Source organism: Saccopteryx bilineata, chromosome 6, assembly GCF_036850765.1.
Source record: "Saccopteryx bilineata isolate mSacBil1 chromosome 6, mSacBil1_pri_phased_curated, whole genome shotgun sequence".
NCBI classification, from domain to species: domain Eukaryota; kingdom Metazoa; phylum Chordata; class Mammalia; order Chiroptera; family Emballonuridae; genus Saccopteryx; species Saccopteryx bilineata.
Genome location: NC_089495.1, coordinates 33,247,758 through 33,264,851, shown reverse-complemented (window position 1 = coordinate 33,264,851; position 17,094 = coordinate 33,247,758). Strand labels below are relative to the sequence as shown.

Genomic DNA, 17,094 nt, shown 5'->3' with positions numbered 1-17,094 from the left:
TTTTATTTTTAAACATCTCCAGGTTATCTTGACATTTGATTATGTTGCATACTCATCACCCAAAGTCATATAGTCTTCCGTCACCACCTATCTGGTTTTCTTTGTGCCCCTCCTCTCCCCCCACCCCACCCCTCCCTTCCCCTCCCCACCCCTGGTAACCATGAAAGCCTCCATGCTTACATATATGAGAGAAGATACAGTAATTTATATGGATTATAGTTTTTGTTATCATGCCATTCAATATTTTGCATATGCAAAATGACAATATCAGATTTCAGATTATCAGGGCATAGCTAGTTCTGGACACAATTCAGGATGCAGGAGTTACATGAGATGTGTATTTTATAGAGCCATGTAGTCTTTTGGATTCAGACTAAAATAGGTATAAAAGCTGATCAGTTTCAATTTAGGTTATGTACCTTCAATTACTTTATGAACCAATCTGATCACTTAACTTGATTGCCTAGCTCCTCATAAAGGGACATTATAAAGAAGAAGGTTAAACTTGACAGGGTAACATTAAACTACTGCTAAAATAGCAAGACTGTTGAATAGTGTAAAGAAGTAACAGAGAACATCTGGAAGAATAATTTGAACTTTTTACTTGAGTAAATAGACTTTTGAGTTGCAGAATTTAATGTGACGTATGTTTTTAGAGGGGCAGAGAGGGAGAGAGAGAGACAGATAGGAAGGGAGAGATGATGAAAATTATCAACTTATACTTGCATCACTTTATTTATTTATTTATTTTATTATTTTTTTTTTTTTTGGTGGCAGAGACAGAGCGAGTCAGAGAGAGGGACAGAGAGACAGGAAGGGAGGGAGATAAGAAACATCAATTCTTCATTGCAGTTCCTTAGTTGTTCATTGATTGATTTCTCATATGTGCCTTGACGGGGGGGGGGGGGCTACAGCAGACCAAGTGACCCCTTGCTCGAGCCAGCAACCTTGGTCTCAAGCTGCTGAGCCTTGCTCAAACCAGATGAGCCCGTGCTGAAGTTGGCGACCTCAGGGTCTCGAACCTGGGTCCTCCACATCCCAGTTCTGTGCTCTATCCACTGCGCCACCGCCTGGTCAGGCTATTTGCATCACTTTAGTTGTTCATTGATTGCTTATGCATGCCTTGACTGAGGGGGGTGGGGGGGGGCTCAGTCCAAGCCAGTGATACCTTGCTCAAGCCAGTGACCATGGAATCATGTCAGTGATCCCGTGCTCCAGCCTGGGACCCTGTGCTCAAGCTGACAAGCCAGATGAGCTTCTGCTCAAGCTGGTGACCTTGGGGTTTCGAGCCTGGGACCTCATGCCCCAGGTCGATGCTCTTTCCAGTCTCAGGTCAACACTCTATCCACTGTGCCACCACTGGTCCAGCTAATGTGATATTTAACCAGAGGGAGAACCAGAATTTCAGGGGTAGAAGGAAGGAGGCACTATACTATGTTCTAACTTGAAAAAACATATTGAATGTTATAATTTTATACTTAAAAAGGTATACAAAATCTGCTTTTAGAACTACTACATTTCATTCAGCACTCTATATGTAGTATACCTAGCGCAGGGCCTGACACAGTAAATATTCAACAGATGTTTATTTTTCTGATATTAATGAATGAGTGATCAAATAAAGGAATAAAGGATATATAGCTTGACAAAATCTTCACTTAATGGTATATTCTGTAGGTAGACTTTATTTTCTCCTTATTGGAGATAATTGAGGAGGAGAGAATGTGATATTTTTTGGTATCTGTTAAAGGGGTAACTTTAAAAAACTGCTAAGTATTATTAATCTGAAAGGAAGAACCTGGAATTAGATGTCTTGATTTCTCACCCTTGCTCTCCTGCCTTCAATTAGTTGGATACTGTTATCCAAATTAGTTTTATCTTTAGTCTTTTTCTTTTTTTTATTTCATTAATGGGGTTAATGATACATTGTCTACCTTTTTACTGTGTGGTAATGAGTCAAAAGAATTGTTGTGAAAGTTTAAAGTCTTATAAAACATAAAGCCCTGTCTTTTTTTTTATAATTACTTTTTATAGGCTACCTAAGTTGTATCTTTGTGAATTCTGTCTAAAATATATGAAAAGTAGAACTATTCTACAACAGCACATGAAGAAGTGTGGTTGGTTCCATCCTCCTGCCAATGAGATTTACAGAAAGAATAATATATCTGTCTTTGAGGTAAAGTAGATGTTTAATATGTTCTATCTATTTCATATATTATGCCACCTGTATTGTATCTAATTGTGTGGCTTGATTTTTTTTTTTGAAATGTTATTTATTGTAGTTCACTCTCTATTAAATCAAATAATTCTGCTATATGAGAAGCAGAATTAGGCCAAGACAAATGGCACCAAGTTCACAAGCTTGATCACAGAATAAATTATTGTTTCATTAAATTAATGATCAATTATAATATATCTTATTATTTTATATATATACCACTGAAAAGGAAAAAGTTCTGGTAATGATTTGTAAGACTCAGTTGATTATAAAATGCCAACCGATTTTACGTATGTTCAGACGTGATTAAACTTTATCTTAGAATCTGTGAACTGTAGAATCTTTTCAGATTTCTGTTCTCTTTAGAGGAATATTTTGTAGAGGTATATTTTAATAGTGGTAGTAAATATTTTCTTGACTTCATCATGATATGATTTATGTTATGTTTGTGATTCTTCTGTGTTGTTAGTGATACTGAATTTCTTGATCCTCAGTTCTGTGGTTTGATTGCCAAGTTTTGAGTACCTGCCATGTGCTCACTTGGTTCCATTAATTACCAGAATTTACATTACTGGAGAGATGATGGAATTTCACATTCTTTTTTTATTTTTATTTTTATTTATTTTTATTTTTTTTGTATTTTTCTGAAGCTGGAAACGGGGAGAGACAGTCAGACAGACTCCCGCATGCGCCCAACCGGGATCCACCTGGCACGCCCACCAGGGGCGACGCTCTGCCCACCAGGGGGCGATGCTCTGCCCCTCTGGGGCGTCGCTCTGCCACGACCAGAGCCACTCTAGCGCCTGGGGCAGAGGCCAAGGAGCCATCCCCAGCGCCCGGGCCATCTTTGCTCCAATGGAGCCTTGGCTGCAGGAGGGGAAGAGAGAGACAGAGAGGAAGGGAGGAGGGGGTGGAGAAGCAAATGGGCGCTTCTCCTATGTGCCCTGGCCGGGAATCGAACCTGGGTCCCCCGCATGCCAGGCCGACGCTCTACCGCTGAGCCAACCGGCCTGGGCCGAATTTCACATTCTTAGGATCTACTATCTCTCACTTTCTTGATCTTTCCTCAGACTTTATTTTTGTTGAGGAATAGAGAAACATTCGCCTTGGAGGAGGGGGAAAGGCATGGTATACAGTATTATTTTAGAATACCCAAGAACAAATTATTTCTCAACTTAAGCATATATTAGTGTGTGTGTTTTTTGTTTTTGTTTTTGTATTTTTCTGAAGTTGGAAATGGGGAGGCAGTCAGACAGACTCCCACATGCGCCCAACCAGGATCCACCCGGCATGCCCACCAGGGGGCGATGCTCCGCCCATCTGGGGCATTGCTCTGTTGCAACCAGAGCCATTCTAGGGCCTGAGGCAGAGGTCATGGAGCCATCCTCAGCGCCCGGGCCAACTTTGCTCCATTGGAGCCTTGGCTGCGGGAGGGGAAGAGAGAGACAGAGAGGAAGGAGAGGGGGAGGGGTGGAGAAGCAGATGGGCGCTTCTCCTGTGTGTCCTGGCTGGGAATCGAACCTGGGACTCCTGCATGCCAGGCCGACACTCTACTACTGAGCTAACCGGCCAGGGCCTTTGTGTATATTTTTAAAGAAGTTATATTTAATTACTAAAATTGTTAAAGAGGTTTTAGTCTTGAGTGTCAGCCTGGCATATGGACATTCCGGGTTCAATTCCTGGTCAGGACACACAGGTGAAGCAACCGTCTGCTTCTCCCCCTCCCACTCTCTCTCTCTCTTCTCCCTTTTCTTCTCCTGTAGCCAGTGGCTCGATTGGTTGGAGCATGACTCCAGGTGCTGAGGATAGCTCAGTTGGTCCCAGTGTGTTGGCCTCAGGCACTGAAAATAGCTTGGTACTTGAGCATCAGCCTGAGTTGTGGGGTGGATCCTCTTTGAGGTGCATGTGAGAGTCTGCCTATCTCCCCTCCTCTCATCTAAAAAAAAAAAAAAAAAAAAGACAAAGAGATTTTAGTCTTGAAATGCTTGGGTGTCTAATGTAGGCATCCATTGGCATTTTCATAAAAGAGCAAGCTCCGGCAACTCCCAAGAACACAGGGTGTCAGGAGCAATGTTTCTTAGTGCTCCTGATTTTGGTCAACACGAGTCCAAGAAATAGATCATTTGCCAGGTTGCCAGGGAACTTGTTTGGTGTTTCTGATAATAGTTAAGTCTCTCAATAAGTTTTATTTGAGGATAAATCTGATCATGGCAGTCAGACTACATTGCTTCTGGCTGCTGGCACAGATTGGATTATAGTTCTGCCTTGTTTTATTTCCATATGTATTTTAGAAGGAGTTGCATTTAGGTCTTCTGTTACATTAAATGCTTCTTAAGAAGGAATCAGATCAGCTTGTCATCTGCAGGAGTATTACAATCAATTGTGTTATAAAAACAAAAAGTGTGATTTTTAAGATGGCCATCACCACCTTATCTAGCTATTCATGCTTTGTTGAATACATATGGTGTTTTATATACATTGTTAGTTGTCTTAAAACAACGGGTACTGTAATTCTGTCTTTTCAAGGGATAGCTTCCCAGTTCCAGTGTATTCTAATCACTGACAGGTTCTCTTAGGCTGGATTATAGATACTCGAGGTGCTTGTAACTAACATGTATTATTCTGGAACTAAAAAGACAATTTGCTGACCATTTTGTCCTATTTTTTCCCTCTAGGTTGATGGGAATGTGAGTACCATTTATTGTCAGAATCTGTGTCTCTTGGCAAAGTTGTTTCTTGACCACAAAACACTCTATTATGATGTGGAGCCATTTCTTTTTTATGTACTAACACAGAATGATGTCAAGGGCTGCCACCTTGTTGGCTACTTTTCTAAAGTAAGTATATCAGCTTAAAATTTGTTTGAATTAATATATAAATCTGAAACAGTCTACTGGTTTTCACTAGAAGACATTACAGGGTACAGAACCTTCTGGATGCCATCTAGCTTTTTGGAAAGGAAAACAGGAACATTCAGAAACATACCAAGTGCTTGAAGGTGTCTAGTTACATTGAACAGACTGTATATAATCTCCTTGGAATATGAACTGCTGGGTTATACTCAAGAGAAAATGTTTTTAAATTACTTCTGTTCCCATGATGATAATAGATAGAACTTGTGAAATAAACAGTCATTACCTGTTTAAGTTCTTTCTAAGTTTACATCTTCTCTTTCTAATTTGAATTTTAGGCATAGAAATAAGAATAAGAAGCCATTTTTATTACAGGATATTTTTCTCCTTCCTTTAATCTTTCACTCTGTTGGGGAGAAAAAAAAATTTCTTTAGTAGTCAAACAACATGAAAGACATCCTTTTATTTGAGCAAGCCCAAGGTAAAATCTGAGTGCGTAAAATAGTTAAGTAGGAAGCATTCTGTTAGTAGGCTGTTTAAATTGTTAAATATAATTTAATATATGCTCCCTGGTTTATAAAAATATATTTGTATCCAGCATGTTGGGTCTATTTTTTGTAATGTTAGGTACAGCTTATAGCAGGGGTCCCCAAACTTTTTACACAGGGGGCCAGTTCACTGTCCCTCAGACCATTGGAGGGCCAGACTATAAAAAAAGCTATGAACAAATCCCTATGCACACTGCACATATTTTATTTTAAAGTAAAAAAAAACAAAACGGGAACAAATAACAATATTTAAAATAAAGAACAAGTAAATTTAAATTAACAAACTGACCAGTATTTCAATGGGAACTATGCTCCTCTCATTGACCACCAATGAAAGAGGTGCCCCTTCTGGAAGTGCTGTGGGGGCCGGATAAATGGCCTCAGGGGGCCGCATACGGCCCGGGGGCCATAGTTTGGGGACCCCTGGCTTATAGGGAGGTGGGACTGCCCTTATGTAGTGCCAGAGGAAGACATAAAATAAACTGAAATGGGCCTGACCAGGTGGTGGCGCAGTGGATAGAGCGTCAGACTGGGATGCAGAGGACCCAGGTTCGAGACCCCAAAAAGCTCACCAGCTTCAACTCAAGGTCGCTGGCTTGAGCAAGGGGTTACTCAACCTGCTGAAGGCCTGCAGTCAAGGCACACATGAGAAAGCAATCAATGAACAACTAAGGTGTTGCAACGCGCAACGAAAAACTAATGATTGATGCTTCTCATCTCTATCTCTCCGTTCCTGTCTGTCTGTTCCTGTCTATCCCTCTCTCTGACTCTCTGTCTCTGTAAATAAATAAAAACATTTAAAAAAAAAACCAAAAAAACCTGAAATGGTTGATGGTGAATCTCACTTCTAGAGGGCCACATTGATTCATAATTTGTTGCTTTGCAAATTTGATTGGGACTCAGATTCCTTTGCTCACCTTAGGCACTGTCATACTGTTTTTGAGTTGCAGATGGTGTTAGATGACATTGTTTTATTTTATAATTTTATTCTCTTGGGACAGTTGCTTTGTGGGTAATGGCAATGACTCCCAGTGGAGTATTTTTTCTTGATGTGTATTGTTATTCCCAAAGGACTAGGGCTGTGATTTTGACTGTTAGTCTTTGTTTCTTAATAATTAGCATTACTATTCAGTTGTACCAGACTGTTGTTTTAAAACTTGGCTTCTGTTTTCTCCACCAGGAAAAGCACTGCCAACAGAAATACAATGTTTCCTGTATAATGATTCTTCCCCAATACCAGCGTAAGGGCTATGGCAGGTTTCTCATCGATTTCAGTAAGGATTATCATAAAATTTCTCATTGTCTCTTCCTATGAAGGGGGTGTGTGTGTGTGTGTGTGAGATCTGTGGATGATTTATTGATTGTCATACTGCTGTATAGAACTTTAAAACTTAAAGTCATGAATTTTTTTTCTTTTGATTGGACATTAAATATTTTTAAATAGCTAATATTAATATCAACTTCTATACAATAGAAAATACCTTTAATTTGCAACTGTTAAATTACAATGGAACTTAGTTTTATGTAGTAATTCTTACAGCAATACTAAAAACATTGTATAACTACTTAAATTAGTAAAGTGGTACCACACCTGCCCTATTCTTTTTTTCACCTGTTCTATTTTTGTTACCCAAAGTGCATACATCATATTTTAGTTACAGGCTCTCAGCCTAGTGGTTAAAAATATATGAAGCACCTTTAAAAAATTTTAAATTGCAGATACAGTAAATAACTTAATCTGAGTTAAATATGGAAATTTAATCACAGTTAAATATTGAAATCCAATGGTTCTAAAAAGATTCTTGAGGAACTTGAATTTTATTTTATACATCTATAATCTTGCTTAGAAAGTAAATGTATGTTTGCAATAAATTTTATATTGTATATAAAATAGTGATATTTGAGGGAATATTTTCTCAGATACTGGCTAAAAATATTTTAAAAATAGGTTCAGAAATAGTGGTTTAAATTAAGGATTTTGAAGGCAGTCCTTCTAAATATCAGATAATTATATCGCCAGTGTTAAGAAGTTAATTCTTGGTACCCTGGCCAGGTTTTTCCGTTGGTTACAGTGTCATCCCAACATGCTGAGGTTGTGGGTTCAAGCCCCGGTCAGGGCACGTACAAGAATCAACCAATGATTGCATGAATAAGTGGAACAACAAATTGATGTTTCTTTGTCTCTGTCTCTTCCTTTGTCTCTACAAATCAATTTAAAAAAAGAAAACTTAGTGTGGAGAGCTTGATTGAAGTAAGAAATTATTATCTAATTCACTCACAGAAGAACCACCGTCTTAATAAGATTACATAAACACTGAGGCATTCTTTTGTGTGGTTTTTTTTTCCATTCTTTTGTGTTTTTCAGTTCAGATATAGCTGTTGCCATCTAGTGGTCCAAATAAAACATACGAGGATAGTTCTCTACTATAGTACATTGAATAGGAAACATTATTTCCTTAATCTTACTAATGCAACCTATCAGTATGAAGTCCTGATTTTTAAGAGTTTGAATATTTTAATAATATTATTTACATTAACTGTAGACAAAGTAATACTTAATTTTCAGTGCATATAGCTTATGTAGTCTTCCTGCAAATTGATTTTCAAGTAATTTTGCTTTTTATTTTTTCTTGAGGGAATTTACCTTTGTAATTATTATTTCCTACAATACTTAGATTGTGGAAGAGGGGATTGTTATTTTGGTGAATTAGCCCATTTTCTTTGGGCTCTCTGACATATCTGTTATTTTGGGGTTTCTTTAGGTTATCTGTTATCAAAGCGTGAAGGCCAAGCAGGGTCTCCAGAGAAACCATTATCTGATCTAGGTCGTCTTTCCTATATGGCTTATTGGAAAAGTGTAATATTGGAGTGCCTTTATCACCAAAATGACAAGCAAATTAGCATTAAGAAGTTAAGTAAGTTGACTGGAATCTGCCCTCAAGATATTACTTCCACACTCCACCACCTACGAATGCTGGACTTCCGTAGTGACCAGTGAGTATTACATCTTTTTTGAAGGATCATTAGGTGGAAGTTTTTGGTTCAGGCAGCTAAATTATTGATGGAAGAAGATAAATTAATATAAATAGTACACTTGGTGATCTTCAGATACCATTTTCCTTTCTATGATATTTGATACCCTTGACAATATTTTTCAAAACTTTTTTTGACCTTTCTCCTAATTTTTAAACCTAAGCTTCTAAATCTTATTTTCTGGTATTAGGAACTTCTTCAGCCCAAGAAACAATGTCAAATAAATGATACCCATGGTTTATTTCCACATATGTGATACAAAGTGAAATCTAGGTCAAAGGAAGAGCTCGTCCTTATCTAGAGTGGTTGGTAACAGGTCACAAAGAAAGAAGGCATTTGAGGTAGAAATATGTAAAGTAGGAGATAAGAGTTGAGGAAGTATCAGAAATTCCAGAGTTGGCAAGTCTGAGACAATGAATGGTTAAAGTAACTATCATTTTCTGTTGTTGAACTTTATATATCTTAGCTGTCTCATGTAATGGCATATTTCTGTATTTCAGCTTTCCAGGTTTGCTGTTTTGAAGTATTTATCATCATCTCCAGGTTGTTCTGGAGAGTATAGCTCCATATTCATTGTTAGGTACTCCTTATACCTTGTTGATTGCTATAAACTTTTCTTTGGTTCCAGATTTGTGATTATCCGCCGAGAAAAACTTATTCAGGATCATATGGCAAAGCTTCAGCTGAATTTGCGACCTGTAGATGTAGATCCTGAATGTTTGCGTTGGACTCCTGTCATAGTCTCCAATTCTGTTGTCTCAGAGGAGGAAGAAGAGGAGGCTGAGGAAGGAGAAAATGAAGAGCCACCATGCCAGGAAAGAGAATTAGAGGCAAGTGTAAGGACTTGAGTAGTCTCTCTTTTTTTTTTTTTTTTTTTTTTTTTTTTGAGTAGTCTCTCTTTTTGATAACAGAGGATATATTTTTGGTTTTCGTATCTGTGATTGAGATATATATAGATATAGATATATATATTACTTTAAACCAATATAATAAATTTACATCAGAATTTCAGAGTTTATTTTAATGATAGAAATTTTAGGAAACCTGGGTTTTATTTACTTAATTTGTATATTTTTAAGCTTTGTATCATTAGGAGACCTTCAAATTTGTTATGTGTTACTTATGACTAAATATTTCTTACCAGAATTCCAATAAGCAGTTTAATTTTAAGCTATATAGTAATTGAAGAATCTGAATTGAATCCAAATCTAACGGTTGTTAAAAAGTGAAATAGGCCCTGACCAGTTTGCCCAGTGGTGGAGTGTCGGCCTGGCTTGTGGATGTCCAGGTTTGATTCCAAGTCAGGGCACTCAGGAGAGATGCCAATCTGCTTCTCTACTTCTTCTCTCTCTCTCTTTTCTTCCTGCAGCCATGACTCGATTGGAATGAGTTGGCCCTGGGCACTGAGGTTGGCTCCATGGCCTCACCTCAGGTGCTAAGAAGAGCTCGTTGCTGAGCAACAGAGCAATGCCCCAGATGGGCAGAGCATCTTTCTCTAGTGGGCTTTCTGGGTGGATCCTGGTGAGGGCACATGCCAGAGTCTGTCTCTCTGCTTCCCTGCCTCTCACTGAATTAAAAAAGAAATGAAATGAAGTTACATTTTCCTTACAACATTATGGAATAATGTAAACATGTGTGTTTTCTAAGAGAGCACTGAATATTCAGTAGGTACACAGGTGTCTTTAGCCATTAAAGAGAGAGACTATAGTTTTTAATATTTTTCTTCTTGTGATACGTACGTTTTTTGTTTTTTTTTTTTCTTTTCCATTTTTCTGAAGCTGGAAACAGGGAGAGACAGTCAGACAGACTCCCGCATGCGCCCGACCGGGATCCACCCGGCACGCCCACCAGGGGCGACGCTCTGCCCACCAGGGGGCGATGCTCTGCCCATCCTGGGCGTCGCCATGTTGCGACCAGAGCCACTCTAGCGCCTGGGGCATAGGCCACAGAGCCATCCCCAGCGCCCAGGCCATCTTTGCTCCAATGGAGCCTTGGCTGCGGGAGGGGAAGAGAGAGACAGAGAGGGAAAGCGTGGCGGAGGGGTGGAGAAGCAAATGGGCGCTTCTCCTGTGTGCCCTGGCCGGGAATCGAACCCGGGTCCTCCGCACGCTAGGCCGACGCTCTACCGCTGAGCCAACCGGCCAGGGCCGTTTATTTTTTTTTTAAAGCAGGTCTTTTGTCCTTTAAAACTCTATGTTCTTTTTTAATAAATAATTTTAGGCCTCTGTTTAATACAATTTAATTTTTAAAATGAAGTTAAGTTTACAGAATAAAAATCAAAATAATTATAGAAATTTTCTTTCATTTTTTTCCCCAAATACTTCCTTTTCCTTGCTTTTGCACCAGAGCCCGTCTTCGCTCTGTTTATACAATTTTATTTCTGAGAAATTTCATAAACTATCTCGTTTAACATTTATAAGAACAGGCCCTGGCCTGTTGGCTCAGTGGTAGAATGTTGGCCAGCATGTGGAAGTCCTGGGTTTGATTCAGTCAGGGCACACAGGAGAAGCTACCATTGCTTCTCTATCTCTCCCCCCTTCTCTGTCTCTCTCTCTCTCTCTCTGTCTCTTTTTCTTTTCCTCCCACAGCCATAACTCAGCAAAGTTGGTTTCAGCAAAGTTGGCCCAGGGTTCTGAGAATGACTCCACGGCCTCACCTCAAAGTGCTTTAAATAGTTCAGTTGCTAAGCAATGGAGCAGCAGCCCCAGATGGGCAGAGCATCATCCCCAGGGGGCTTGCCGGGTGGATCCCAGTTGGGACGCATGCAGGAGTCTGTCTCTCTGCCTCCTTGCCTCTCACTTAATAAAAAACAAAACATGTATTTGTAAGAACAATAATACTTACTTTATTTATTGAAGATAGTATTGCATGGTGTCTGAGAGCACTGGCTTTTAGACAGAATTTTGATTTTTATTGGGTCAGACTGCCTCAGTTTATATCCCAACTTATTTATTTGCTGTTTCATGACCTGGGGCAAGTTACTTAAACTTTTTGTGCCTTAGTTACCTAATCTGTAAACGGAGCATATATTTATATTTTATACAATTGTTGTGAAGCTGATTACCTATAAAGCATATAAAATAGTGTCTGACACACAAGATATATTTGTTAATTATTAAATAATAATTTCTTTTTTAAAGCTGTTATCTTAGTATTTAAAAGATCAGAATAGGATATATAACTAAGTAAGACTGAAAAATTAACCACCATGATTTTATTTTCTAAAATCAGGTGGGAAAGCCTGCATCTCGGGAAAACAAAGAACATGATTCTTATTCTTCAATAGAAAGTGAAAAGAAACCAGAAGTTATGGCACCAGTCAGTTCTACACGTTTGAACAAACAAGTCCTTCCCCGTGATAGTCTTCCTGCGAATAATCAGTCATCTCGGAAAGGCCGCTGGGGGAGGAAGAACAAAAAAACCCAGGAACGTTTTGGTAATAAAGATTCTAAACTGCTCTTGGAAGAGTCATTAACTCCTCAGGAACAATACGGAGAATGTGAGGGAAAATCAGAAACCTCCCAAGAACAATACCCTGAAAGTGAGGAACAGTTGGCAGCCTCTCAGGAGCAGCCAAGCCAGGATGGGAAGGCAGACATTCCCAAAAGAAGACTGAGCGAAGGGGTTGAGCTGTGGCGGGGACAGCTAAAGAAAGGCCCTGAGGCTCTGAAGTGCAGGTTACCAGAAGGCAATGGTAGACTGCTCCGTCGCTATAGTGATGGTGACAGGACTGTCCTCAGGGGCTTCAGTGAGAGCAGTGAGGAGGAAGAGGAGCCAGAAAGTCCTCGGTCCAACTCTCCGCCAATTCTTACAAAGCCCACATTGAAGCGAAAGGTAAGGCATTACCCTGATATATTCTTTTCTTCCTCCAACTGCAGCTTATTGTATACAATTCTGTCCTCGAGTTCTGAAAGGGTAAATACAGAAATTCTTACTGTGTTATTTTTTAAACTTTAAGCCTCAATATATTGTTTCTAGTGAATATTTGAAGTGTGTATATGACTTCTTTGGTTCATGGAAATTAGCTTAGAAGTCATGAATTTATTTAAGGACTGGTGGGCTGTTTTTCAGCTTGCTGGTTTGATGTTTAAATCATGAATTTTAGAGATTTTAAAAACATTTTAAAAGTGTGTACAGATTAGAAATGTTTATATTAGAAAAGGAGAGGAAAGGATTACACAGTTCCATGGAAATGAATGTGTATCGGGTGTTCGGAGTGAGCCATTCATATAGTCGTGCGTGGTACAGGATTCCCTGCACTCTGATGTCCCTCCTATCTGTCCTCTTCACTTCTCCAGTAATTTGACTTCACCTTGCCTCAAAAATATTTTCTAAGCTATACATTTGCATTATCATGCAAAGTTTGAATGAGAGCCAGTTTGTTAATAAATTCTGTATGATGATGATAGTGAATTCTGTTACATTGTATACTAAAAATATCCCAGGCTGTGAAGTAAAGCATTGTCATAAACCAGCCAGATTGAAGTATGTCAGCTCTCTGAATGAACCACACTGTAATAGTGGGTGACAGCTTTCATCCAAGGCAATGAAATCATTCCTTTCCTTAACAGACCCTTAAAAAAAGGTAGGGCTATTTATTTTTATTTTTTTTAAAGCTCTTAATTTTAGAACAGTTTTAGATTTATGGAATTATTGCAAAGAAAGTACAGAGAGTTTCTGTATTCCCTATACCCAGTTTCCCCTATTATTAACCTCTTAGTTTTTTTTTTTTGTTTTTTTTAGTGAGCGAAAGAGACAGATTGAGATGGAGGGACAGACAGAGAGGAAGAGAAAGAAAGATTAGAAGCATCAACTCATAGTTGCGGCACCTTAGTTCATCGATTGCTTTCTCATATGTGCCTTGACCCAATGGTGGTGGTGCTGCTGCAGCTGAGCCAGTGACCCGCCTGCTCAAGCCAGCGACCTTTGAGCTCAAGCCAGCGATCATGGGGTCATGTCTATGATCCCACGCTTAAGCCAGTTACCCCATGCTCAAGCAGTGAGCCTGTGCTTGAGCCTGTGACCTTGTGGTTTTGAACCTGTGTCCTCAGTGTTCCAGGCTGATGCTCTATCCACTATGCCAACTGCCTGTTCAGGTTTAATGTCTTAGGTTGATGTGGTACATTTGTCACAAATAATGAACTAATTAATTGATACATTATTAACTAGAATACATACTTTATTCAAATTTTCTCAGTTTTCCCTCGTGTCCTTTTTCTGTTCCAGGATCCCATTCAGCATACCACATTACATTTAGTAGTCATATCTTCTTAGGCCCTTCTTGGTTGTAATAGTTTCTCAGACTTCTTGTTTTTGATGACCTTGAAAGTTTTGAGACTGTACCTCATGATATTAAAATGGGGTAATGTGCTTTTTGAGAAGAAGACCCAGAGGTAAAGTGCCTTCCTCATCAGATAAAGGGTATCCACTATCTATATCTATACACCAAATACAAGGTCATTTATTATCAGTGTGACATTTTACTATTATTAACCTCCATCACCTGGTTAGAAGTTGTGTTTGTCAGTTTCTCTACAGTAAAGTTACTCCTTTTTCCCCTTTACTGTACTCTTTGGAAGAAAGTCACTGTCCACAGCTCACACATTAGAATTCTCTTGGGGTATTTATCTATTCTCCTCATTTTTTTAAATTTATTTAAGCATTTATTTATATCATTATGGACTTGTCAATATTTATATTTTGAGTTATAATCCAATACTACTACTTTATTTAATTTGTTGCTCAGATTTTTCTAGCTGTGGTCATTAGGAACTCTTTCGGTTTTGCTCCTGCGTTCCTTTAATATACACGCCCTCATCATTGCAAAGTTTTTCTGTTTGTTTTGTTTTGAGCACTTTCTTACTTTCTGGTACTACAAGATTTTCCAAGTTCAACTTGTATATTTATTCCTCAATCCTAGAATCAGTTTATTTTTCCAAAGAGGTGGGCCATGTTTAACCCATTTCAAAAATTATATTCTCAACTAGAAGGATTAGTGAATTTGAAATGGAGAAAAAGTGAACCTTGCCTAATTCTACTATTCATTTTGTGACCATGAAGAATATTTCTTTGCCACCTCAGGCTTGTATTGCCTATTTATAAAATAAAAGTAAACTATTTGTTTGTATTAAAAAGGAATATTATAACAGTCAGTGAAATCATGTACACAGTACTTCTGACATTCTTGAAATTCACTTGCCTGGGAGTGAAAGATTGTATTTTATAAACATTTTTATACAGATGAATGTGCAGCCTTAAACAAGTCCTATAACCTTTCTGGCCTCTGTAGAATGAGGAAATTGGTTTGCAGCATTTTTGGTACATCATCTTTGTTTTGTGCTATTGTGTGATTTAAGATGTTAAATCAACCCTTGTATAAAATTGTGCCTAATGTGCCAAATTTCAATAACAGATTTATTTTACTTTTGAAATGCTTCACTGACATCAAGTAAATTCATATCAGCTCCATATTTCTGCATGTCCAATAAAACTCTGTGGATAGCTCATGAAAAAGGCATATGGCTTTACTGATAGTTCTGCTGACCTTCATAGTAGAACAATAAGACAAATAGAAAGTACTTTATTTTCTCCTTAGAAAAAAAGAAGTTAAGGGACTAGCCTCTGTATCATTTTAGTATTGAAATAGCACCCTAGGCCCTAGGGTGTTTAATTTAACTGAACCATTAATAAGGGAATCATATCTACTTTTCGGGCATGTCTGCCTATTTTACAAAGTTATATTCAGTTACCCAACATCTATGTATCTATGATACATTATGTTTAGTATTTTATTATGGTATTCTGAAATAATATTTAAAATGTCTTTTGGTAAGCAGCATCCTCATTTTATATGTGCTAATTCTATTAGGTTTAAGAACTATTAATCATATTAGCAGAAATGATAGTGATCATTACTGTTAATAAAATTATTTCTCTTTTAAATAGAAACCAATTCTTCACCGAAGAAGGAGAGTCCGAAAGCGCAAACACCACAATAGCAGTGTGGTCACAGAAACTATTTCTGAGACTACAGAAGTCTTAGATGAACCATTTGAAGACTCTGACTCTGAGAGGCCAATGCCAAGATTAGAACCTACGTTTGAAATTGATGAAGAAGAAGAGGAAGAGGATGAAAATGACCTTTTCTCTAGAGGATACTTCCGTCGATTGTCCTCACAGGATGTTCTCAGGTGTCGATCTTCTTCAATGAGGAAGTCTAAAGACGAAGATGACGACGACGAGGAGTCAGATGATGCTGATGGTATGTTTTACAGAACTTTTGCTTGTTGTAGTTTTATTATCTTTAAAGATACAGCAGTGATAGCTGTACACCCTTCAATAAAAAGGCCAAAAAATGAACACAACTACTAATCAACTAGACTACTAGAGGATGATTTGGTAATCTCTAAAAAGTTGTATCAAGTGTATTCACCCTCATTTAGTCCTCTGTTTTTTCAACGTGATTTTTCTAGTTTCCCCTTCACATCTACAGTGTGTCTGTAAAGTCATGGTGCACTTTTGACCGGTCACAGAAAGCAACAAAAGACGATAGAAATGTGAAATCTGCACCAAATAAAAGGAACCCCCTCCCAGTTTCTATAGGCTGATGTGGCAGCATGTACGCTACGCAGATGATGATGTAACACCATGTATACAGCGGAGCAGCCCACGGCCATGCCAGTCGAGATGTGGATGGTACAGAGGAAAGTTCAGTGTGTTCTGTGGCTCGCTAAATTAGAATTTGTGACCAAAGTGCAACGTGAATATCGGCACATTTATAACGAAGCGCCACTACATAGGAATAACATTACTGGGGGATAAGCAGTTGAAGGAAAGGGGCAGTTTGGTGGAGAAACCCCGTTCTGGTAGGCCATCAGTCAGTGACGAGTCTGTAGAGGCTATACGGGATAGCTACCTAAGGAACCCTAAAAAGTCTGTGCGTGAGCCCACATCGAACTGCACTGAATAGATATGAAACTGGGAGAGTTTTCCTTTTATTTGGTGCAGATTTCACATTTCTATTGTCTTTTGTTGCTTTCCTGTGACTGGTCAAAAGTGCACCATAACTTTAAAGACACACTGTATTTTTATTTCTGCAGAAAATATATTACTGTTAGGAAAGTTTTCTTTTTCAGCCTAATCCTTTATTGTCCATTATCTGAAACTTTAGTTAGTGGGTGAAATTAGACATAGCGTCAGAAAGATATTTTAAATAATAACTTCACCAGAATGTGCATTCTATAGATTTAGTCCATTTTTCTAATTGTAGTATACTGAGTGCTTAATATAAGTAGTCAATAAACATTCTTAAATGAATAAACGCTAAGATTTTTAAAGGGATGAAATAGATCAGTTCTTAAATAGATCAGACAGACATATAAATTTGACTTGCTTATCTTTCCTGAAGGATTCCTGAATCATATCTGTATGTGTCTTACTCAGT

At 38.4% G+C, this 17,094-nt stretch overlaps 1 protein-coding gene across 3 annotated transcripts in view; it reads left to right on the top strand.

Annotated features, from left to right (window-relative positions):
* Window positions 1-17,094, top strand: part of KAT6A (lysine acetyltransferase 6A) — a 134,290-nt gene that overhangs the window by 110,928 nt on the left and 6,268 nt on the right. For all 3 annotated transcript variants that reach the window (XM_066237413.1, XM_066237411.1, XM_066237412.1), the window contains 7 exons: window positions 2,035-2,176; window positions 4,894-5,055; window positions 6,799-6,892; window positions 8,381-8,612; window positions 9,280-9,481; window positions 11,883-12,485; window positions 15,597-15,912. In XM_066237413.1, coding sequence (XP_066093510.1) covers window positions 2,035-2,176; window positions 4,894-5,055; window positions 6,799-6,892; window positions 8,381-8,612; window positions 9,280-9,481; window positions 11,883-12,485; window positions 15,597-15,912 — 1,751 coding nt within the window. The remainder of the gene's footprint in view (window positions 1-2,034; window positions 2,177-4,893; window positions 5,056-6,798; window positions 6,893-8,380; window positions 8,613-9,279; window positions 9,482-11,882; window positions 12,486-15,596; window positions 15,913-17,094) is intronic.